Source organism: Lampris incognitus, chromosome 2 (assembly GCF_029633865.1).
Source record: "Lampris incognitus isolate fLamInc1 chromosome 2, fLamInc1.hap2, whole genome shotgun sequence".
Lineage (NCBI taxonomy): Eukaryota > Metazoa > Chordata > Actinopteri > Lampriformes > Lampridae > Lampris > Lampris incognitus.
Genome location: NC_079212.1, coordinates 148,917,629 through 148,943,887, shown reverse-complemented (window position 1 = coordinate 148,943,887; position 26,259 = coordinate 148,917,629). Strand labels below are relative to the sequence as shown.

Genomic DNA, 26,259 nt, shown 5'->3' with positions numbered 1-26,259 from the left:
ACTATGGTGGGTCACTATGGCACCCAGTGGCTTATATGATGACAACAATGCTGCTGTGTAGAAGGTTCTTAATGAGTCTTTTTCATTTGAATTTGGCAGGTAGACAGAAAAGTTAACTTGTCAAAAACAGCTAGCAAGATGCCACCTACCGTATAAGAATGTCTAAAAGCGATATGTCTACAAAGACAGGGAGAAATTCAAGTTTTAAAAGTAGTCTCATTAAAAGCTAACTGTAATAGCATGGTCATTATATGGAACAATTCACGGTCATCACCAAAAGCAGGGACCCACTTCTTCTTTTTAAACAGGCTTCTATATTTTGTAGATTGTTTGGTAGTGAATAAGGGAGATCTGTACGAGTATTTTAACAATTTATCGGACAAAGGGAACGTCCGGGTAGCGTAGCGGTCTATTCCGTTGCCTACCAACACGGGGATTGCCGGTTCGAATCCCCGTGTTACCTCCGGCTCGGTCAGGCGTCCGTACAGACACATGTGGCTGTGTCTGTGGGTGGGAAGCTGGATGTGGGTATGTGTCCTGGTCGCTGCACTAGCGCCTCCTCTGGTCGGTCGGGGTGCCTGTTTGGTGGGAAGGGGGAACTGGGGGGGAATAGCGTGATCCTTCCATGTGCTGTGTCCCCCTGGCGAAACTCCTCAGTCAGGGAAAAAGAAGAGGCTGGCAACTTCGCATGTATTGGAGGAGGCATGTGGTAGTCTGCAGCTCTCCCCGGATCGGCAGAGGGGGAGGAGCAGCGACCAGGGCAGCTCGAAAGAGTGGGGTAATTGGCCAGATAAAATTGGGGAGAAAGGGGGGGGAAATTCCAAAAATAAAAATAAAAAATTATCAGACAAAGAAACGACAAGTTAAAACCTTACTCAAGATTTTTGTTCCCTGACCCTTTCTCAATGTCCTCCCTCTTCATCAACAAACCTCCAATGAGCAGACAAAAGAGAAACCAAGTGTTTATTTTTAAAATATGGGTGTCTACAGTTAGCATGTTGTCTTGGCCACATCCAAGATGTTCTGTGTTGTGAGTTCACTGAGGATGTTGTGTTTTGAGGGACTGTCAAGCGAGCGATAAGGTAGCGTTGGTGCTCTGCTCTACTCGTTGATCTCCAGGAGAAGTGAAAGTCCTGGCCCTGTGGGAAAGGCTTGGCTGCTGTTAGCACTCAGTCTGCAGATTAATGTTTTCAACGGACAACATGTGCAACCAATCAAAGTGTTCTACATCAACACACACACACACACACACACACACACAGTGGAGTTTGAATCATCCACACAGCACAGTATATTCAACTAACCATCAGTTGAGTCCCATCAGATGAGATGTTTGAATAAAAGTGTAGTAAGGTTGATGAGGGACAGACTGGTTACAGCCTGGCTGATCTAAACACCACAGACACACTACACACATGCTGCTCAACGTTCTGTCTGAGCACATATTCAACACATGGCCCACAAAGTGCCAAGAGGACCCTCAGCTCCCTTGCGTTTGCTGTTCATCTGTTTAGCTCTCTTTTTCTGCCCCTTCCCCCATCATCCCCCCCCCCCTCTGCAGAGGGGTGTGTGTGTGGAGAGTAAAGGGTTAAGTCCTCTGCTCTATAAAATGAGGCTGAAGAATTTGCGTGAAGCTCCTGGAAGAGTCTTTAAATACAGTCATTAGAAGGCGAGCGGGGACAGAGGAGGTTCTGGACGGCGGTCTGCTCGGCACACTGAAACCGGGACATGATGAGAGCTATCCTCTTCACCTGTATACTGTTAGCTTGGCTGCTACTGGCATCAGCAAGTGGCTTTAGCCAGGACACACAGCTGACGGCAGGGACTGTTATGGGCCGCCAGGGAGACGGAGTCTATGTGGAATCCAGAAGGGCTAAGGTAAAACCTGTTCCCTCCTATTCAGATAGGTTTAGAGGTGTTTTTATACACAGACTGGTCTGAATGAGCACTCCATCCAACTAGATGTGCTTTTGCAGCTGGAAATTACATATCACTGGGAGGTTCTAGCTTGTTTTTGCTTATGTAGTTTAAAAGACATGTGCTCCACTCATAGTTGAGGACAAGATAATTCCGAGATAAAAATGGGTGTCATGTCTCATGATGAAGATGACTGTTAAGGAGGGACTATGTCCTTTGCCACAACAGATAAATAGTTTGCTGTTCTCCTACGAAAGATAACCAATTACACCAGACTCGTCTGTTAGATATTACTCAGCTAACAGCCTCAGATCTGTCAAGTGCTCACAACCACACTAACCTTTAACCAACCACACTAACCTTTAACTAACCACACCAACCTCTAAAGAACCACACTACCCTCTAAGCAACCACACTACCCTCTAAACAACCACACTACCCTCTAACCAACCACACTACCCTCTAACCAACCACACTAACCTCTAATCAACCACACTAACCTCTAATCAACCATACTGACCTTTCACCAACCACACTAAACTTTAACCAACCACACTACCCTCTAACCAACCACACTAACCTCTAACCAACCACACTAACCTCTAATCAACCATACTGACCTTTCACCAACCACACTACCCTCTAACCAACCACACTACCCTCTAACCAACCACACTAACCTCTAACCAACCACACTAACCTCTAACCAACCACACTACCCTCTAAGCAACCACACTACCCTCTAACCAACCACACTAACCTCTAAGCAACCACACTACCCTCTAACCAACCACACTACCCTCTAATCAACCACACTACCCTCTAACCAACCACACTAACCTCTAACCAACCACACTAACCTCTAAGCAACCACACTAACCTCTAATCAACCACACTAACCTCTAACCAACCACACTAACCTCTAATCAACCACATTACCCTCTAATCAACCACACTAACCTTTAACCAACCACACTAACCTCTAATCAACCATACTGACCTTTCACCAACCACACTAAACTTTAACCAACCACATCAACCTCTAATCAACCACACTAACCTTTAACCAACCACACTACCCTCTAATCAACCACACTAACCTTTAACCAACCACACTAACCTCTAAACAACCACACTACCCTCTAACCAACCACACTACCCTCTAACCAACCACACTACCCTCTAACCAACCACACTACCCTCTAACCAACCACACTAACCTCTAATCAACCACACTACCCTCTAACCAACCACACCAACCTCTAAAGAACCACACTACCCTCTAAACAACCACACTACCCTCTAACCAACCACACTACCCTCTAACCAACCACACTAACCTCTAATCAACCACACTACCCTCTAACCAACCACACTAACCTCTAAGCAACCACACTAACCTCTAACCAACCACACTAACCTCTAAGCAACCACACTAACCTCTAAGCAACCACACTAACCTCTAATCAACCACACTAACCTCTAACCAACCACACTAACCTCTAATCAACCACACTACCCTCTAATCAACCACACTACCCTCTAATCAACCACACTAACCTCTAACCAACCACACTACCCTCTAACCAACCACACTAACCTCTAAGCAACCACACTAACCTCTAATCAACCACACTAACCTCTAATCAACCACACTACCCTCTAATCAACCACACTAACCGTTAACCAACCACACTACCCTCTAACCAACCACACTACCCTCTAACCAACCACACTACCCTCTAACCAACCACACTACCCTCTAACCAACCACACTAACCTCTAACCAACCACACTACCCTCTAACCAACCACACTAACCTCTAATCAACCACACTAACCTCTAACCAACCACACTACCCTCTAACCAACCACACTAACCTCTAACCAACCACACTACCCTCTAACCAACCACACTAACCTCTAACCAACCACACTAACCTCTAACCAACCACACTACCCTCTAACCAACCACACTACCCTCTAATCAACCACACTACCCTCTAATCAACCACACTACCCTCTAATCAACCACACTAACCTTTAACCAACCACACTAACCTCTAATCAACCACACTGACCTTTCACCAACCACACTAAACTTTAACCAACCACACTACCCTCTAACCAATCACACTAACCTCTAACCAACCACACTAACCTCTAACCAACCACACTAACCTCTAAGCAACCACACTACCCTCTAATCAACCACACTACCCTCTAACCAACCACACTACCCTCTAATCAACCACACTACCCTCTAACCAACCACACTAACCTGTAAGCAACCACACTAACCTCTAACCAACCACACTAACCTCTAACCAACCACACTACCCTCTAATCAACCACACTACCCTCTAACCAACCACACTACCCTCTAATCAACCACACTACCCTCTAACCAACCACACTAACCTCTAAGCAACCACACTAACCTCTAACCAACCACACTACCCTCTAATCAACCACACTACCCTCTAACCAACCACACTAACCTCTAACCAACCACACTACCCTCTAACCAACCACACTACCCTCTAATCAACCACACTACCCTCTAACCAACCACACTAACCTCTAAGCAACCACACTAACCTCTAATCAACCACACTAACCTCTAACCAACCACACTACCCTCTAACCAACCACACTAACCTCTAACCAACCACACTAACCTTTAGCCAACCACAGTGACCTTTAACCAACCACACTAACCTCTAACCAACCACACTAACCTCTAACTAACCACATTAACCTCTCACCGACCACACTAACCTTTATCCAACCACACTAACCTTTAATCAACCACACCACCTCTTTAACATTAAAGGATGCCAAAACCAAACATAGCCTAACTCCTTTGGGAGCTTCTGAGAAGCGCTTGATGAACTTCTTAACAGTCTAACACAGTTCAGCAAAGAAAGAGAGAGAGATCTGTAGCAGCTGGACCGCTGAAGTTCTGATGCAGAAAGTTTCCAGTTTGAACTGATCCAGGGTAAAAAGCTGTTATTTACAAATGGCCTACAGAGACCTGTCTTCTCTCATAACTTCTATCGGTGTGTGTATTCTCTGGTTTAAACTGGTTTCCTCCTGCATGCCTGGGGACTCTAAGTTTAAGACTGGAGGTCAGGTCTCACCACCCGCCTGGAGAAGAAAGTCAGAGGTCAGGTTTTTTAACTTGGATGCTGGACCACTGAATACATGATATTCACTCCTGGTTCTAACCGAGACTAGACTGGTTTCTGATCTCTGATAGGCAATGAGGGAGAAAGATATGATGTCAGAAGCACAGACCGAGGAAGTAAGACCTCACTTTAAAATCAGTCACACTGCTGTTCAGCTAGGATGGACTCATTTTCTCATCAACCCAAACCATATGCAGCTCCTCACCAGGAGCCAGTGCCAGGACGTAGAGCTGAGAGCCATACATACCTCTGACCACACATACTCCACACTGCCTGCCCACACAGCCTGCAGGGAAACATGTGGACCGTGACCAACGGATTACATACGGGCTCTTCGAGGGATGTTCTACATTTAAATCATGATTAACTGAAAACAGATGCTGATAAAACTACATTCATTGACCAATCTGCCTACCAACCAATTATTTCAGGGTCAAGTGGCAAATTAAAATTGGAGATAAAAAAACTTTGCAGATTGTTTTTGTTTTTTTTTATTCCATTCGGAGCATTAAAACTGCCAGGCAAGCTAACTTTAAAATATGCTTGCTAACAACCGTTGCAATCCTCAAATACTACGTTCATTTTTTACACCCCTCCATGATTTGGTAACAGTGACTGTGGCTATGATATCCTCCTACATGGAGTAAGAAGTCTCAGTCACCGTTAAGTTGGTTTCAGGCCAACCCAACAAATCATATTTCTCCTTATTTAGTCATTCCTTATCACATAGTAAATATAAATATGAAAATATCTAAATATATGTGCCACAGGGCTAAACTTTGGGTCGCTTATGATCAGTCTATACACGCTTCCTTCAGAGGCCATCATACAAAGCACGCTCGCTTTCCATTGTTAAGCTGACAACACTCAGGTTAAACTTACAGTCACATCGGATGTCCAGTTCAAATCCCCGTGTTACCGCCGGCTTGGTCGGGCGTCCCTACAGACACAATTGGCCATGTCTGTGGGTGGGAAGCCAGATGTGTCCTGGTCGCTGCACTAGCGCCTCCTCTGGTTGGTTGGGGCGCCTGTTCAGTGGGGAAGAGGAACTGGGGGGAATAGCGTGATCCTCCCATGCGCTATGTCCCCCTGGTGAAACTCCTCACTGTCAGGTGAAAAGAAGCGGTTGGTGACTCCACATATATCGGAGGAGACATGAGGTAGTCTGCAGCCCTCCCCAGATCAGCAGAGGGGGTGGAGCACAGACCAGGATGGCTTGGAAAATAGGGTGATTGGCCAAGTACTATTGGGGAGAAAAGGGGGGGGGGACAAAAAACCTCACAGTCACATCTAATGGCCCCTGCCTCCCACATACACTTGCATACCTTAGACAATGATATATGTATGTATGGCATATAATGTCCTCCCACCCAGGCATAATGCAAATGCCACGCAGGGAGGATGTGGACCAGGACTCAAACCCAGAACCTCTTTCCTGCGAGGCAACAGTGCTAAACACGACACCACCATGCCACCACTGTTGCTCTTGGGCCTTCCCAAAAACACAATAAGTCATCTATGAATGCTAAACAATGCAGCTGGGACCAAACAGAGTGCTGATAGTCCTCCTGTTTGTGAGTCCCTGCACTAATTCCCTGTCAATTTTAGACTGGAGGACTCCAAAATCCTTCCACGGATTAGCTCCTTCATATAGCTGTATTAATGAGATGCTACCAAAATGTATTGCTGGTAGAGATCTGCAGACTGCCTTATCTTGGCCAAACAAACGACAGGAATTAGGCTTGAGGAGTCCGCCTCTTCGAAGCATGTATGGGTCTAGACTTTTGAAAAGTTTCCTTTTGGATCCATGGTCATGTAAATGGATTTTAGCTTAAATCATTAGCTCACCTTTTCAGTCTTGTTTTTACACAAACGCAGAGGCTAATTGGGTCTTTTTCCTCTTTTTGCTCCAATTCTTTGTTCATCTCCTCTGACTTGCCCTTATTCCAGACTCATTTAATGTATGAAGGTTTGTGTCGTCTGTTTATCTCCTGACCCTGATGGACCTTCTGACCCTTGTTGTGAAGTTACATGAAACCTCTAGATTTACACCCAGTATTTTCCTTTGTAGAGAGCACTAATTCCTGGTGTGGATGCTGATATCCAAGCTGATGATGAATCAGATGCAAGCCCGATCCCTGAGGGTGGCGACGCCTTGGGTAAAACCGTCTTCATCTGAACACTGTGTCTGTCTTCATCTAAACACTGTGTCTGTCTTCATCTAAACACTGTGTGTCTGTCTTTATATAAAAACTTTCTGCCAGTCTGTCTTCATCAAAATATTGTCTGTCAATCTGTCTTCATTTAAAAACTGTCAGTGATACACATATGTCAGTAAAAAGTATTACCAAGTCATATTTTATTTGACGATAAAGGATGCGACAATAAAGCTAAAACAAGTTAGTAAGTAATTCAGTCCCAAATCAACCGACAGTTAGATATCATACAAGGTGTAAAGACAGGAAACGGGCTCAGGGACTCTGCCCTGGTTCTGATGGTGAGAGATGTCATGGCTTCAGTATCGTGCTCAGTGCCACACTGCGCTCCAACCTGGTAACAGAACCCAATATTAGTTAACTGCCTCTATTGACAGGACATCGAAACCCAAAGCCCATTTTAATACCAACCTTGGTATACTGCGCTATAGTGCAGTCATGCTAGAGAGTTGCTGCAAGAGAACTTTGAAGTCTATATAGTCCAGCAGTCATGCTGCACTATGTTAATGGGTGTGTAGGTAGTCTGCAGCTACATAGCTATGAAGCACAGTGGAGTGCTTCAGGTATCGTCACACTCGTCATTATCATGGAAAAATAACAATCCACAGCATTCTGGGTTTAATAATGAGGTTTCCAAAGCAGCCGGAGATCCCTCGGTGCTCTGCAGACACTGCAGGTGAGCACTAGCATAGCGGCCGAGGCTGCTACAGGAGGTGAGCACTGGGAGGAGTCACACTTTTGATGTTACTATGTGACACAAATTACAGGGAAGCAGTGTGTTGACATAAGAAACATTAAGCCATCCCCTTTATTTCTCTTAGCTCTAATGACTTATTAGCTACATTTTTTTTGTTTTGCTGTATAGATGTCCTCCTGCATCAACAAGATGAGCTGCTCCATCTTATTTGTTCCACTATGCTGCTCACTTGTGTCTCTGCTGCGTCCTTTCTGTTGGTTATGAGGCACAGCCCACACTTCAGCCTGACTGGGCAGTGGTGCTTGGAGACACTGGTGAGCTGTGCACTTAGAGGCACATTCTGAACAGCTGAAATGCTCAAACCACTGAGCACGTAAAAGAGCTCGAGTACCTGTGCAGGCTGAGGGCACTGACAGCGCAAGTTCACCATAAAAAATGAGAAATCCAGGGCATCCGGGTAGCGTGGCGGTCTAATCTGTCGCCTACCACCACAGGGATCGCTGGTTCGAATCCCTGTGTTACCTCCCGCTTGGTCAGGTGTCCCTACGGCCACAATTGGCCGTGTCTGCAGGTGGGTAGCCGGATGTGGGTATGTGTCCTGGTCGCCGCACTACCGCCTCCTCTGGTCAGCCGGGGCGCCTGTTCGGGGGAGGAGGGGGAACTGGGGGGAATAGTGTGATCTTTCCCATGTGCTACGTCCCCCTGGTGAAACTCCTCACTGTCAGGTGAAAAGAAGCAGCTGGTGACTCCACATGTATGGGAGGAGGCATGTGGTAGTCTGCAGCCCTCCCCGGATCAGCAGAGGGGGTGGAGCAGCAACCGGGATGGCTCGGAAGAGAAATCCAGTGAAAGGGCTCTGGTAGAAACACTGTCTAAGAATCAAAACCAGCAGAAACCAGGAAGGACAACAGAGCGAAGGATGAAACAGTAAACCGTTCAGAATTTCCTATTTGATGATTCACAGCACAGAGAGACTGGTAGGACTAATCAGGACTGATGGATCAGGTTGTTGTCCAAATCCAGGTCACAGTAATCAACGATATGCACTTAAGCAAATGTCCACTCTGTCTTAGCTAGTTTTACCTCCTTCCCGAGCATGACTGTTTTATGTCATCACTACTGGGTCAGTTCCTCAGTGAGTCCGACTCCAAATTCAGCTCAGCAACATTCCAGTCCAAGTCACAAATCATCACAACAGAGACTTGAGTCACAGGACCTGATTCCTACAACACTGGTGTGTATGTGTGAGTTTTGTTTTTGTGTGTGTATGTGTGTCTGTGTGTGTTTGTGATCTTGTACAGCTGTATTTGTGAGGACCCAGTTTTTAACAATAACAGTGGGGACATTCATGCAAAGTGAGGACATTTAACCAGTTGTCATGTTTAAGCTCCATATGGTGTCATTCTTTAGGCCCTGTTGATATGTAACAGCAATGCAGCATCATGTTGTCTGAGTTTTAACTTTCCTCAGTCCCTCTCACACCAGGGTTACTATACAGGTCTGAAATCCCTCTCAGTCCCTCTCACACCAGGGTTACTAAACGGGTCTGAAACCCCTCTCAGTCCCTCTCACACCAGGGTTACTATACAGGTCTGAAAACCCTCTCAGTCCCTCTCACACCAGGGTTACTATACAGGTCTGAAACCCCTCTCAGTCCCTCTCACACCAGGGTTACTATACAGGTCTGAAACCCCTCTCAGTCCCTCTCACACCAGGGTTACTATACAGGTCTGAAACCCCTCTCAGTCCCTCTCACGCCAGGGTTGTTATACAGGTCTGAAACTTCTAGAAGAGAAGTGGGGAAAAAAGTCTTGATCAATTCTTGATCTTGTGACTTTTTAAACCAAGGCGGCACAGTAGCCCAGTTGTTAGCTCTGCCCCCTCACAGCAAGAAGGTCCTGGGTTTGAACTCCGGGGTTGTCCAACCTTGGGGGTCATCCCAGGTAGTCCTCTGTGTGGAGTTTGCATGTTCTCCCCGTGCCTGCGGTGGGTTTTCTCCGGGTGCTCTGGTTTTTCCCACCATCAAAAAGACATGCATGTTAGGGTCAGTACTCCTGCCCCTGACCGAGGCATGGCAAGACGAACTGGAGTTGGTCCCCAGGCGCTGCATGGTGGCTGCCCGCTGCTCCTAGCTACACAGCTAGGATGGGTTACATGCAGAGCAAAGTTCCCTACGGGGATCATTAAAGTAGCTCAAAATAAAAAAAATCAGATTTCGGGGTTGGAACATGGGTTTCGGGTCAGGTTAGAAAACTGCTATAGCATCAAGCTACTAGCTTTGCCTGAATCACGGAGTGTTTTTTACACTGAATGAGGATTGTGGATTTGATTTCCATTAATGATATTGAAGTGTAGATGACAAGCTGCAGCTGTGTCCAGTAGAGAGGGATGAGAGAGGGATGATGACTACAAATGAAACCTAACTATGGACTACATGAACACTGAGGATAAGACAGAGACAGACGCCATCCATTTAGAACTACTTTTTAAGGTCAGGGTTAAGGTTGGCCATGTAGCTCTGGTGGTTAAGGTTGAGGGTTTTGGGAATGAATGTAGTTAATAAGGTTCTGCACGAGTACAGAAGAGCAAAGGTGTATGAGAGAATGTTTTGTTTGTGTGTGTGTGTGTGTGTGTGTGTGTGTGTGTGTGTGTGTGTGTGTGTGTGTGTGTGTGTGTGGTGTTGAATATGAAAGCCATACGAGGGTCAGCAGGTTAACAGTTTAACAGGGACTAGAACAGACCTCTTCATTTTTGTGAAGGACAGGATGGCTGCCTTCTTCACACCATCATCAGTCCTCACTCAGAGTGGAAACATTTCAAATGAAAATCTAATTATTACTAGTTTCCACTGAGTGCTTTAATGTTGATAAATTAACATTTAGAAATATCACCATCAACCTTTAGTCTCTGGATGTGTTGTAAAGCACACGGTGTTTCTATCAACTTAAGATTTATATGGAATGTGTTATTAGTCAATATATTAATGGCGAGGTCTTGTTAGACGTGATTGAATTTGCTTTGAATAGCTGTTGTGCATTGCAGATCTGCCAACCTGTCTAATGTGCGTCTGTCTGACTGGCTCTGTCTACTGTGAGGATGTGATTCCCGATATGACAGCTGTTCCTACACTCCCTAAAGAGACTGCCTACCTGTACGCCCGCTACAACAAAATCAAAAAGATCACCGCTAAAGACTTTGCTGACATCGGTAAGTGCTGGGCAGGATACAACCAGTACACCCTGCTGACACACCCAGCTAGTCCACCCAGTTAGTTTACCCAACTTGCACACCCTGCAGTGAACATACTCAGCTAACATACCCAGCTAGCATGCCAAGTTAGCACACCCAGCCAACACACCCTACAGTCGTGCCCAGCTAACATACCCAGCTAGCATGCCAAGCTAGCACATCCAGCCAGCATACCCTGCAGTCATGCCAAGCTAGCATACCCAGCTAGCATGCCAAGCTAGCACACCCAGCCAGCACACCCTGCAGTCATGTTCAGCTAACATACCCAGCTAGCATGCCAAGCTAGCACACCCAACCAACACACCCTACTGTCATGCCTACCTAACATACCCAGCTAGCATGCCAAGCTAGCACACCCTGCAGTCATGTCCAGCTAACACACCCAAATAGCATGCCAAGCTAGCACATCCAGCCAGCACACCCTGCTGTCATGCCCAGCTAACATACCCAGCTAACATGCCAAGCTAGCACACCCAGCCAGCACACCCTGCAGTCATGCAGCTAATATACCCAGCTAGCATGCCAAGCTAGCACATCCAGCCAGCATACCCTGCAGTCATGCCCAGCTAACATACCCAGCTAGCATGCCAAGCAAGCACACCCAGCCAGCACACCCTGCATTCATGCCCAGCTAACATACCCAGCTAGCATTCCAAGCTAGTACACCCAGCCAGCACACCCTGCAGTCATGCTCAGCTATTAACATACCCAACTAGCATGACAAGCTAGCACACCCAACCAGCACACCCTGCAGTTATGTCCAGCTGGCATGCCAAGCTAGAATATCCAGCCTACACGCCCTGCAGTCTTGACCAGCTAACATACCCAGCTAGCATGCCAAGCTAGAACACTCAGCTAACACACCATCACAGTATAACCTCTTTTTGGCTTGCAACATTTTGACACCAAAGCTTTGTCAACCTAATTGGAAAACTGCTGCAGGGGCCCTGTGAAGCCTTCTGACTGCTTTTTGTTAAAGTAGCAGCAGATAAATTTGTATTCCAGTCATTTGATCCAACTTTTTAACATTCAAGAAAAGATGGGTGCAGAATGAATACACAAAGGAAGACTGTACAATAGCTATCACTGTACCAATAGGTTTTTGCTGTTCTCTGTCCAGTGACTCTGAAGAGGATTTACCTGACAGGGAACCAGATCTCAGAGATTGAGGACGGGGCATTCTCTAAACTCACCCTGCTGGAGGAGCTCAATCTGGCCGAGAACAGATTGGTCAAACTGCCAATGCTCCCCTCCAAACTCATCTCCCTTAACGCCAACCATAACCTCCTCAGAACCAAGGGTGTCAAGGCGACAGCTTTCAAGGTACACATTTTCAACCTCATAACTTTGAATTAAGATGAAATCCTCTGATCCTCACCTGAGTCCTCACTGCAGCCGGAGTTTAGAACCACTCGACTCACTCAGCATCCACTCAGTCAAACTCCTACACCACCTGCTTCTCCACAAAACCTACTACAAAAGTTTCTTTCAATTAATCTGGAGAATAATGACCATGCCCAGAATTTATGGTTAGTGTCTACTTCAGATCAAAGGACATATGTGGCCTTCTTTTCCACTTGTCTGAAATAAGCAAAGCACAACTGTAATTCCAGCACACTGGTCAACGATCTAATGATCCTTTGTTAAAGCAGAGTGGGCTGGCAGGAAAACTGAGGTTCTGTACGTTTACATGATGTTAGAAAAAGTGGATTTATTGTGTTAGTCCGACTAAAACTGGACTTTTAAAATACATGTAAACATGTTAGTCCCATTGAAATTGTACCAACTTGAATTTCTCAAAGTCAGACTTACACACCTAGATGATGTGGCTGGGGATGGATTGACTCTGGCATGTATACGCTTCAATCAGCCCCGAACTGGCCAAGGCATTCTGCGCATGAGCCATAGTTCCCCGCGGCGGTCTTTCACCAGGACGTCGAACATGGTGCAACAAGCGTGCATCTCATTTGTACCAAAAGTAAAGCGTAGAGTACATATTAAGTGTACAGCACTGTAAAGTTGTCCATGTTTTCACCGCTCCACATGGAACCTGCTTGCTGTTTGCTAACTTGTTTGTCACTTGTTTGGTATGTGACGCAATAGGTCAACCGGAAGAAGGTCCAATAGCAATCAGCTGGGGGCGTCTGGGTAGCATAGCGGTCTGTTCTGTTGCCTGCTGACATGGGGATTGCCAGTTTGAATCCCTGTGTTACCTCCTACAGACACAATTGGCCGTGTCTGCGGGTGGAAAGTCGGATGTGGGTAAGAGTGGGGTAATTGGCCAAGTACAATGTACAATTGGGGAGAAAAAGGGAAACATCCCCAAAAAACAAAAAACAAAAACAAAAATAGAGGAAAAAAATAGCAACCAGCTGAAAGGGGGCATATTGCCACCTACCATACTGGGATCGGACATACTTCCATCAATAAATCAGTTCTTCCCCGGTTCTTGTGTGCTGGGACAACGACAGTAGTCCAATTACATGGCCTGATGGAGCTATAACTGTAGCTCCACTTAACTGTGCATGTAACGCACTGAATATTGTCTTCAACAGGAGATCAAATTTCATTGGAAGCCATAAATGACTGTAAGGAAACAAAGTATGATGAAAACTTTTTGTGGTTTGTGTGTGGCATCGCCTATCTTCATCCTGCATCTCAGATGTCATGACTTTCACATGTATTCATCACATCTGCTAAACAGATTAAAACTGGGCTGCACCAAATGTTCAGCAACACAATATATTCCTTCTAGACTAGCGTCCTCTTCAACATTTAATAGTAAAAGAGTTTTTTCACCATCATGTATTTTTTAACTAACTAACTGAGAAGCACAAATGAAGACCAAAACGGAATTCATGTTTGCAATGTTACAAAAACAAACTGCCAAATAAACGAGTCAAGACCAGCATGTGATACTTGCCGTTGGGTTAGGGTTTCCTGAAATTAAGCTTAGGCCAAGACCTTACAGCTCAGTACATCACTGATTCAAACAACAGAGATGGTTAGATAAAGTGGTCTGCAAGACAATAACATCACATCAAAGATTCAACTTTTCAGAAACTAAAAGATTCAAGTGTAAAGGTCATCTGAGACCTGAGATCACAAAACTGACTCCTTCCAGCTCCATGAAGGCACAACAAAACATTTAGGCTCATCTGTACATTTCGAGGAGAAAAAAAAGGATAACTGGAGTTATAAGGTTTGTGTTTTGTTTAATTTTCTGTGATGTGAATTTATTTCCTTACAGAAACTGACCAGGCTGGTGAATCTGTTCTTGGCTGACAACCAGCTGGAGGCAGTTCCCAACATCCCAGAGAGCGTGCGAGTCGTTCATCTACAGGTCAGCAATACAAAAACACTAACTACACTATCACAGCAAGTTGAATCAGTTCATCTGGACACAATGTTTACTGACAGAAACGTTTCATCATCATCTAATGCTCATTTTCCACTACATGGTACCAGCTCAACTTGACTTTGACTTTTTCGTTTTCCATGACTGGAAAGTACCGGTATTTTGGTAACTGTAACCACTTTTCTGGTACCACCTTTGTTGAGGTTCCAAAAAACCGGAGTGGGTACCAAAATCAATGCAGACTAGCTACACTGAGGGGGTACTGTTATGGTAATGGAAAACGACACTCTGCAAGTCGAGTCGAGTTGAGCCGGTACCATGTAGTAGAAAAAAGGTATAAGTGACCTCTTCAGTCTAAACTGACTGCAGGTGTTCCCACCCTTATAAACAATACAGTGGCATAACGACCCAAACCAATGATCGGTTTCATATGCAAACTACCATGACCATTAACGAGAGTTACAACAGTCATGTGTACTATTCACAGAGGATTGGGGAATGTTGCGAATTACAGCATTGTAAAATGGTGACAGATGTACTCTTAGATCCCCCCCCCCCCGGTTCAGGGATGGTCGTTCCCTCTTCACATAGATGGCCTCTCTGACTCCCCGTTCAAACCAGTGTTCCTCCCTATCAAGGATGTGCACATCCTCACCCCTGGAAGAGTGGCCACTGGCCTGTAGATGGTGTAGACTGTGGAGTCCTGGTCTGTAGATGGTGTAGACTGTGGAGTCCTGGCCTGTAGATGGTGTAGACTGTGGAGTCCTGGCCTGTAGATGGTGTAGACTGTGGAGTCCTGGTCTGTAGATGGTGTAGACTGTGGAGTCCTGGTCTGTAGATGGTGTAGACTGTGGAGTCCTGGCCTGTAGATGGTGTAGACTGTGGAGTCCTGGCCTGTAGATGGTGTAGACTGTGGAGTCCTGGCCTGTAGATGGTGTAGACTGTGGAGTCCTGGTCTGTAGATGGTGTAGACTGTGGAGTCCTGGTCTGTAGATGGTGTAGACTGTGGAGTCCTGGCCTGTAGATGGTGTAGACTGTGGAGTCCTGGCCTGTAGATGGTGTAGACTGTGGAGTCCTGGTCTGTAGATGGTGTAGACTGTGGAGTCCTGGTCTGTAGATGGTGTAGACTGTGGAGTCCTGGCCTGTAGATGGTGTAGACTGTGGAGTCCTGGTCTAACGTGTTAGCTTTCCTGTGTTGTTCCATCCTCTTGGCCAGCGTCTGTTTAGTTTCCCCAATGTCCAAGTCATGGCAATCCTCCTGGCACTTAACAGGTAACTGTGGTCGGGACTAGGTGGGTCTGGCCCACCCACTTGGCACTCAGTTCCACCCAATCAGAAGGCTTCCTTTTTTTGCTGGCTCATCCAGTGAATAGCAATCAATGATTACTGTTTCAATTATCTGAGTAGGTGACCAATAAAAATGAAAGTTCTTGTTTCTTGCTTCTTGTTTACTGCAAGATGATGATAGGTCAGATGTTTTGAGTGGCAGTACATGTCACAAATACCAGCTTGTGAGCAGCCCCTCCTCTTTCACTCTGTGTACAGCCTGCGCATTGCACAGAGGACCCAGAACCCAGGACAACTGACCAGGTGTCAGCTGCCCTGTGTGAACCTCGATCCATACGCTTGTTAATGATGCTGTTGCACCAGTCAGCTGTGTGTGTGTGTGTGCGTGTGTGTGTGTGTGTGTGTGTGTGTGTGTGTGTGTCCCCGCTGTGCCAGGCTATGTGATGATGTATAAGGCTTGTATGATTAGACTGTGGTAAATTCAGGCCAGTATAGTTGTAATGGTCTGTTTTGGTTAATATGTGTTTCAGAACCTATTAAGTATGACTGGTCTTGGACAGGCTAGGCCCACCTGATTTTCTCTGTGCTCACCCACACTGTGATTTCTGCCTACACCAAACTTAACAGCATACACTACATTCCTCCGTTTGTGTCGGGGGACCTGATGCTTGGGGTGGACCAACTTCTGGTGCAGTGTGTCTTGGGGTTTGAAAGCAACTGCGACACGGTGTTTGGAAAATACCACATATGGAATCACCACTGGTTCACACTCAGACAGCTGTTGTCCTTTTCCTCTCTTTGATTGGCTGCTGCACTGTTTGGGCATCTTCCTGGCATTGACAAACGCCCAGTTAGGATAACCACACTTAACCAGGGCCTGTTTAATGTGGGATTTCTCCCCTTCCCCGCCGCTGTGTCAATGGCGACGTGTGTGGAAGAGTACATCTGTCACCATCTTACAATGCTGTGATTGCAACATTCCCCAACTCTCTGTGAATAGTACACATGGCCACTGTAACTCTAGTTAATGGTCACACCATATTTGCATATGAAACTGATCGTTAGTTTCGGTCGTTATGCCACTGTTGATAAGGTCCCAGACACACCAAACCGACTAGCGGCGACGAAGGCTGACTGTTGCGTCACCTGCCGTCTGGGCCAAAAAGTAGCACTTGAACACACCACAAAGACTACAGCCGACAGCCAACTAGCATGTACGTTCTGCACCGATTCGCTAAGCTGAACAGCCAATCAGAGTGATCTCGCTCACTGACAGGCTCTGCCGATTCAACATGCCGAATCGGCCAAAAAGCTGCCAACAGGGGTCCGACTAGTGCCGATACTGTGGGACACATCACAAAAACTAGGGTCACAAGACGCTCACCGACAGCCCGACATTGGCTGACGGTCAACCGTCGGCCTGGTGTGTCAGGGCCTTAAGGGTGGGGATGCATGCAGTCACTGTATTGTTTATAAGGGTGGGACACCTGCAGTCACTGTATTGTTTATAAGGGTGGGACACCTGCAGTCACTGTATTGTTTATAAGGGTGGGACACCTGCAGTCACTGTATTGTTTATAAGGGTGGGGACACCTGCAGTCACTGTATTGTTATAAGGGTGGGACACCTGCAGTCACTGTATTGTTTATAAGGGTGGGGACACCTGCAGTCACTGTATTGTTATAAGGGTGGGGACACCTGCAGTCACTGTATTGTTTATAAGGGTGGAAACACCTGCAGTCACTGTATTGTTTATAAGGGTGGGGACACCTGCAGTCACTGTATTGTTTATAAGGGTGGGGACACCTGCAGTCACTGTATTGTTTATAAGGGTGGAAACACCTGCAGTCACTGTATTGTTTATAAGGGTGGAAACACCTGCAGTCACTGTATTGTTTATAAGGGTGGGGACACCTGCAGTCACTGTATTGTTTATAAGGGTGGGGACACCTGCAGTCACTGTATTGTTTATAAGGGTGGAAACACCTGCAGTCACTGTATTGTTTATAAGGGTGGGGACACCTGCAGTCACTGTATTGTTATAAGGGTGGGACACCTGCAGTCACTGTATTGTTATAAGGGTGGGGACACCTGCTGTCACTGTATTGTTTATAAGGGTGGGACACCTGCAGTCACTGTATTGTTTATAAGGGTGGGGACACCTGCAGTCACTGTATTGTTATAAGGGTGGGGACACCTGCAGTCACTGTATTGTTTATAAGGGTGGGACACCTGCAGTCACTGTATTGTTTATAAGGGTGGGGACACCTGCAGTCACTGTATTGTTTATAAGGGTGGGGACACCTGCAGTCACTGTATTGTTTATAAGGGTGGGACACCTGCAGTCACTGTATTGTTTATAAGGGTGGGGACACCTGCAGTCACTGTATTGTTATAAGGGTGGGACACCTGCAGTCACTGTATTGTTTATAAGGGTGGGGACACCTGCAGTCACTGTATTGTTATAAGGGTGGGGACACCTGCAGTCACTGTATTGTTTATAAGGGTGGAAACACCTGCAGTCACTGTATTGTTTATAAGGGTGGGGACACCTGCAGTCACTGTATTGTTTATAAGGGTGGGGACACCTGCAGTCACTGTATTGTTTATAAGGGTGGAAACACCTGCAGTCACTGTATTGTTTATAAGGGTGGGGACACCTGCAGTCACTGTATTGTTATAAGGGTGGGACACCTGCAGTCACTGTATTGTTATAAGGGTGGGGACACCTGCAGTCACTGTATTGTTTATAAGGGTGGGGACACCTGCAGTCACTGTATTGTTAATAAGGGTGGGACACCTGCAGTCACTGTATTGTTTATAAGGGTGGGGACACCTGCAGTCACTGTATTGTTATAAGGGTGGGACACCTGCAGTCACTGTATTGTTTATAAGGGTGGGGACACCTGCAGTCACTGTATTGTTATAAGGGTGGGACACCTGCAGTCACTGTATTGTTTATAAGGGTGAATTACAGTAAACGGGGTGAAACAAGACAACAGATAAACACAGCACAAACATACAGGGATGGATGGGAAGGGGGGCTACGAGAGGGAGAAGCAGCAGCCACACACGACGTCAGCAGTACTCTCCGACTTCAACAGACACAAAAGGGCAAGAAAAACAAAAAAAACCCCACTGTAGACATTAATTTTCTGTAGGGGTTTACTCCTGTAGCCTAGTCCTCTCCCGAGGTATCGACTAGGCAGTGGCACTATTCAACCCATAGCTGGGGGCTGGTTCGTAGGCATCAAGGAATATCCACACACCGGTGGGCCTGCGTACCGCACGTCTAGGGGCCAGACCTCCCCCGAGTCCCTTGTAGTTCAGCCAGGGTCCAAGGTGTACCCAGTTACCGTGTGTCGCCACAAGGAGGCATTACATAGGGCTTGCTGTTGGAGAGGCTATGTACTGGCAGGGAGAGACTTACACACTTGGCTCTCCTGTTCGCATTTCTGCTAGCCAGCGGTGAAGGTTGAGAGTGACACGTGACAGGCACAGAACATTACACCAACTAGACGCATCACAACAACCCGACTTCTTACACAAGAATGTCAGAGTACCATACTACCACACCATACTACTTTCAAAGTACCACACAACTGCACTGTTATAGTACCACAGTACAACATTACTGTACTACTACAATGCCACAGTAGAACAATACCACATAACTATACATAAAAAGTACAAAAGTACCACACTACTGCAGTATCACACTACTACAGAACTACAGTATCACTCTACTACAGCACTTCAGTATTACTGTAGTACTATAGCTCTACATTAAACAGCCACACACAGTATCTAACTGAAGGGTTTGGGACTCAGGAGTGAGCCAATATCACTTCACACATGTCCAAACAGTTCTGTTGGCTAAAGTACAGATATACAGCATACAACACAACTTCTGCAATGGCTGATACTGAAGACAACGATCAACGGTGTCTACAACTCAGAGGAACCATGTCACACTTCCCCAAAGGGCTCCATTAGTCTTACTGTCTAAATATTTCCAATACTTCTAAATACTTCCAGAGAAGTTTCCAACTTATATTTCTTAACCAGACAATTTTTACTGCTGTTTCACCATTTTGTGTAGGTTGCCACATCATTCTGAAACTCGCTATGTAGAATAAAGCCCAGATACAACAGTAGTCTAGTAGGTTAGGCCTATACTACTGGTCTGTAGTTTAGTAGGCTAACTACAGGATACTACCAGAGTTAGTTTGTTGTATTTTTCTCTTTAGTCTTCAGATTAAGAATTCCAGTAGCGGACCGTGCATTTCAGACCTAGGCCTTCGGTGAGACGTCACCTCCTCATATTGCCATGCTATAATGTTTTAGTTGCAAAAGTTGTTATTGTCACAATCATCACCCTCATCAAGTTATTTGACACTTTTCACTTTCACAGCAGCGACATTGTGTGGCGACATGGTGTAATATACAGCCTTACTGGAAGTAATCCCGCTGGGCATATAAATATGCTATCAAGAAACTCAACAAACACATCCCAGCTGGGCCGCTGGGCATAAAAACAATCAAACATTAAGCAAATCAACTAGCTGTACAAAAAAAGACATTTGACTCACCAGTGTTGTCTATTTGAAGACAAAATTCATTCTCCTTTCTTTCTGGATGAAACGGTCGATCACACGGTCATAGAGCACTCCTTTGGCTTTTACATCTATCAGAATGTCCTTTTCAATGGCAATGGAGGCCAATGCTGTGAGTTGTGTCTGTCCCGTTGTATTCCTGGAATACGTTTTTATTCTTTTAAGTGCTGAAATGTCCTTTCAACAGATGCCGTGGAAACCGGGACTGTCACTGCTAAACAAGTCAGTGCATAGAGTTGGTGCAGTGCCTCATGCAGTTTCTTCTGTTGGAGGAACATGAGCAGGTCTGCAGGGCTCTTTCCTTGAAAATCAGCCATAGAATATATGACTGTGAGTTCTGTCTTCAGACGGGGCAGGACGAACAGGGTCCCGTGACTCTGTCAGTCTGGAGAAGAGAGCATTGGGAAATGTGACTTTGAATACGGGGAACTGCTGTGGATCAAGAAGGGAAAGGAAAGCAAGTTTCTCGTGGTCTTTAAATCTATTTGTATTCTGGGTCTGAATGTTGTCGAGGATGTCGCTGTGCAGTCAGGGGCATGGGAACCCATGCCCCTGACCTCTCCGTCCTCCTGGCTCACCTACGTTACGCTGAGTCCCGTCATAAATGGCATCAAAACGGTCTCTCTGCTTTTTGATATTTTTGCAGAACTCTTCCACTCAGGCCAGGCAGAACTGCAATATCTAATGCCTTGGACTGAAGACTCCCAAACAGTACATTTTTATAAGCAAAAAACTCACAAAAAGTTGACATCAAAAAGTTACAAGTCGAAGCTGTTCAGATGTGCGATATAGCCATTCGCACTGCGTACGGCATCATCATCATATTCATCATGGTGCTCAATGATGTACTCAAAAAGCTCCCTAAGTGCATCTTTAATCTCGACCACAGTGCTGACCAACCTGGAAGAGAAGTTCCACCTTGTCGGTGCTACTCGCAGGAGTCGCCATTCACATATTTGATCTAGCAGTTTCGTGCGTTTCGGAGACCTGGAGAAGAATGCAGCCAGTCCAGAGAGATATGAGTAAAATATCTTGCATTCTCTCATCTTCGCTGCACCTTGTGTCAGGACTAAATTAAGGGTGTGCCAGAGGGATCTGCTCTTTCACTTTAGCCTGGACTCCATTTAGACCAGATGCCATGACGACTGCACCGGCATAACACTGGGCCACAACTTTATGCATGCACTCACACTCCTCCAGAAATTTGAGGATGAGAGCTGCAATGTCTTCTGCTCGCTTGCCCTCTGTCACATCTTCAAACTTGAAAAATCTCTCTTTGACACAACAGTCAGTCACATAGCACAGCACAAGAGAAAGCTGTGCTGCATTGCTATCGTCTGTAGATTCATCGACCATAACCGCAACAAATGGTGCTTTGCTTATCTCCTCTGTAATTGCTTCCCCCAGTACGTCACCAACACCACTAATCAAATCGTTCTGTATTTTTCCTGAGGTGCCAGTGAACACCGTGTTGGTAGACAGGTGGTGATGCAAGTCCTTGTCATGCTTGGCCCAAAATGAAAGAAGCTCCAGATAATTACCTTTATTAGTTGAGTCCTTGCCCTCATCATGACCGCGAAATGCTAACTCCCGTTTCCCCAGGAAAATGACACAATGAATCAGCTTCTTCAATATCTCCCTGTTTTGTCTCACTTTTTCATTGTGCATTTCTGTTACCCTTCTTCGCTGCTCATTCAGTTGCAGGTCCACTCTTGTGTCCCCAAATGTTTTGAGTTTGACTGTTGTCTGGAGGTGTCCTGTGCTATCCTGGTGTCTTAATGCTGACTTGGTAAGACAAGCCAGGTTTTGGAAGCCCGTGTAGTTCCATGACCCCTTCTCTGACGAGAAAAGCAGGCACGCCCAGCAGTAAAGTTTTCCGCTTTGTTCAGATCCAGTGAGCCACGGGTACCTTTCGTGGGTGCTTGCCTGGAAATGCCGCACATACGTCTTTTCCGGTTGGGTCAGAGCCGCTACCTGTGGGGTTGGTCTGCCCATCTCCACAAGCCTTTGCTTTTCCCCAAACGATCGTCTTGAAAATGGTGTGACTAATAAATCTGCCACCACATCATTCACGAGTTCTCCTTGAGACATTATTCTCATTCACGGCTAGCTAGCTTAGCTAACTAAATCAAAAACACAAATGCTAGCTAACATTAGCCACCGATTCCATGACAAATGCTCACAAGACAAATGCTCACAAGACCAATGCTCATAAGACAAATGCTCACAACACTAAAAGAAAAAGAGACAAATGCTCACAAATTGTTTTATAATCATGATTATCTTTAAGATCACCATTTCATTTTTCAGGGAGATGTGATCCCTCTCACATGCTTAGGCCTATGTGATATGTCTTATGTGACATGCAACAGAATGTTCAGTTGACTTTTTGAAAAATAAAGATTGTAAAACAATTTGTGAGCATTTGTCTCTTTTTCTATTAGTATTGTGAGCATTTGTCTTGTGAGCATTTGTCTGCACACCTTAGCCACCAACTATCGCGATGTGCTGTGGAATGCAACCACGACGGTTTCAACCACAGACCTAGGTGCTGCTGTTGATTGGCTGAACAATCGGTCACGTGGCTGTATGCAGCGAAGGCCCTATGACGCTGTGCAAGTATGAAAGTATACACCCATCCGCTACACATCAAAATCTGATTGGTTGAGTAATCTATCAATCCAGTATTAACACCTAACTTATTTAGATAGCGGAGACCTTCACTCAAGATGCCGAAAGCGCTGGTAGGAGGAGTCTTCTCACATGGTTACAACAGAGGGAAAAATCTGATTGGATGGGGTTTTTTTTTGGCCGAGAGACTGCAAGTAGAGCCTCCCGAATTCGTATGTGTAGTCGAAATCAAAATGTAATGCACTATTAACAGATTGATTAGAAGATTGCATTATACTCATGAAAGTGTTTTCCTTTTCTGTGGAGTCTTAGAAGGCCCTGACGGTTCGCCGCTGAAGAATTCAGCCAAAATACGGGGCATCTGGGTAGCATGGGGGTCTATTCCATTGTCTACCAACACAACACCGGTTCAAATCCCCGTGTTACCTCCAGCCTGGTCAGGCGTCCCTACAGACACAATTGGCTGTGTCTGGGACACAGCCAATTGTGGGTATGTGGGATGTGGGTATGTGTCCTGGTCGCTGCACTAGCGCCTCCTCTGGTCGGTCGGGGCACCTGTTCGGGGGGGAGGGGGAACTGGGGGGAATAGCATGATCCTCCCATGTGCTAATGCTAAGTCCCCCTGGTGAAACTCCTCACTGTCAGGGAAAAAGAAGCGGCTGGCAACTTCACATGTATCGGAGGAGGCATGTGGTAGTCTGGAGCCCTCCCTGAATTGGCAGAGGGGGTGGAGCAGCGACCGGGATGGTTCGGAAGAGTAGGGTAATTGGCCAGATACAATTGGGGAGAAAAGGGGGGGGGGCATTCACAAAGAAAAAAGAATTCAGTCAAGAAAATTGGGCAAGATATTATGCAACGGTGCCTTTGTATTAATATTCTAGCAGTGTTCCACTTTTGTTGGGTAGTATTTCAGCAGTGGTCTGCTTTGTTCGGTTAGTATTCTACCTGCAGTCTGTGATAGGTCAGTTGTAGGATATGTTGTGTGTTAGTTGATGCAGCTTCTCTCCTGGCTCCTGAATACAGCCGAACCAGGTTTATGTGCCCAATGATATTGAGTTCTTGTGTATTCTAATAATAATAATAATAATACATTTTATTTGTAAATGCACTTTACATTTCATAGAAACCTCAAAGTGCTATTCTGACTTGGTGTTTGCTCTCCTGGCAGAACAATAACATTACTGAGATCAGCGCAGATACCTTCTGCAAAGGAAACAACACGTATTATCTGAGACCCAACCTCAATGAGATCCGCATGGATGGGAACCCCGTGCTACTTTCCAAGTACCCCAACAGCTTCACCTGCCTCAGGTTGCTGCCCATTGGACGGTACCACTGAAGGCAGAAAAATGCCAGTCCACCACCAAGGAATGGGCTGTTTTCCCAAAGCGGAGAGCACAGGGCTTTCATAAATGGGTTTTTTGCCTTAGCCAGGTAATGCTCATGTGAGCTCACAATTGGTTTAACACCCAGCTTCAGTGATTCTACTGGTAACGCCGTTAGCATTCCACCAATATGTATTGTCAGCTGCAAGCTAACAAGCTAGCTTGCAGCTGACTGTATTTATTGGGCAGAGGTGTAAAAACCAGGTCCAGAAAGTAAAAGTCCAAACCATGTATTTGCTCCACTCATGCACTACACCAGCAGATTCTAGTCAACACCACTCCTCAAGTAGGTGGGGAAAACTAGCTAATGAAATCAGCTGCTTTAGTAACATGGTTGGAGCAAATACACGGTTTGGACATTTGTTTTCTGGACCTGGTTTTTACAACTTTGCTATTGGGGAATACTTACAATTAGCACAGGGTGTTTTTCTGGGAGGCCACCACAGTTACAGTGTGGCACAGTCAATAACATTCCTCTTTAGTCAGTTCTACAGACCATAAGAGCTGAACACTGACGTGTCCCTTTACAACTTTAAAGAATAAACATGGAGAAGTGCTTCTATATTAACAAAGATAACAAATTTGTCCAGAAATTTAAAAATCCATTCTTAATGATACTCAGCTAGCCCCACATTCTTTCAGAAAATTCAGTGGTCCCCCCCCCCCCCCCAAAGTGTATGAGTCACTTCTTTAAAAAAAAAATCGGAGTTTTGGTAAACCAACCCCATGTCAGCAGGTTCCTATGCTCCATGAGACAGAGATAATGGCTAACCTCTGAGGTAAAGTACTAAACAGTATTTGGTTGACATTTTCATGAAATCTTGACATTTTCAATTTTAAAGTCACACAATGCTGAAAGGTTTTCTGTATTTAAAATGTCCTGGTGCTCCTGTATGTTGCTTTGAGATGGTCTTCATGTCACACTGGTGGTCCTGGCAAACACAAGCATTACTGGACCAGCTTGTATCAGACTCGGAATAACAACTTTGGAGAGATAAACTGGAAACTGGACTTTCACCAGCATTATATTTTAATTATTTGTGTGAATTTACATCACATTTGATTGTGACGTTTCTTTATTTGGATACTGACCCTCTAGAACCCTCTAGGGTCGATCTAGAATCCTCTAGAGTCACTCTTGTCTTTGTGAATTAACTCTTCTATTTTGAACATGTTATAAACTCCAGTTTAAGTGGGATGAAGTATATTAATGTGAAAGTTAATCATTTCTCTGCTTTGAGATGAAAATCAGAGCTTCCTGTCCTCCCTTAGTTTCCCCTTTCAATAACAGTAATTACTTAAATCGTTTGGGGACTAGTACCTATGTGAATAAGAAAATTATGTACAGATAAATGTGTATTTGTCATGACTATGTTTTTAAACTATTTTAATAAACTTTTTTTTTTAACTAGCACGTGTTTAGAATTGTATTCCTACTTCTCTGTAGATGGACATTTTAGTTAGTGTGCTCCTCATTACCAGCCAGACTCTGTCATAACTTAATAAAGAGTTGTATTTGGAGAGGCGTGAACACTTTCTTTTCCCAAGTGTTATGTCTGTATGTACAGTGAAAGGAGCTGGGTAATGTGTTTAATAGGATTTTTCTAGTTTATTCTTCTCCTGAATTTATGAAGTTGATGGCCATGCCTATGGAACAGAAATCAACAAACAAGACACTGCCCACGGTACAGCCAGTTAGCTGAAATGGGAATT

General features: G+C 45.4%; 2 protein-coding genes across 2 annotated transcripts in view; one reads left to right on the top strand and one right to left on the bottom strand.

Annotated features, from left to right (window-relative positions):
* The window catches only part of cenpp (centromere protein P), a 164,883-nt gene that overhangs the window by 104,234 nt on the left and 34,390 nt on the right, over positions 1–26,259 (bottom strand). The gene's annotated exons all lie outside the window — the stretch shown is intronic.
* On the top strand, positions 1,516–26,032 carry ogna (osteoglycin, paralog a). The gene is made up of 6 exons (XM_056272781.1): positions 1,516–1,878; positions 7,179–7,266; positions 11,063–11,227; positions 12,390–12,592; positions 14,520–14,612; positions 24,330–26,032. The coding sequence occupies exons 1-6, from the start codon at positions 1,729–1,731 to the stop codon at positions 24,498–24,500; spliced, it is 870 nt and encodes a 289-aa protein (XP_056128756.1). The 5' UTR covers positions 1,516–1,728; the 3' UTR covers positions 24,501–26,032.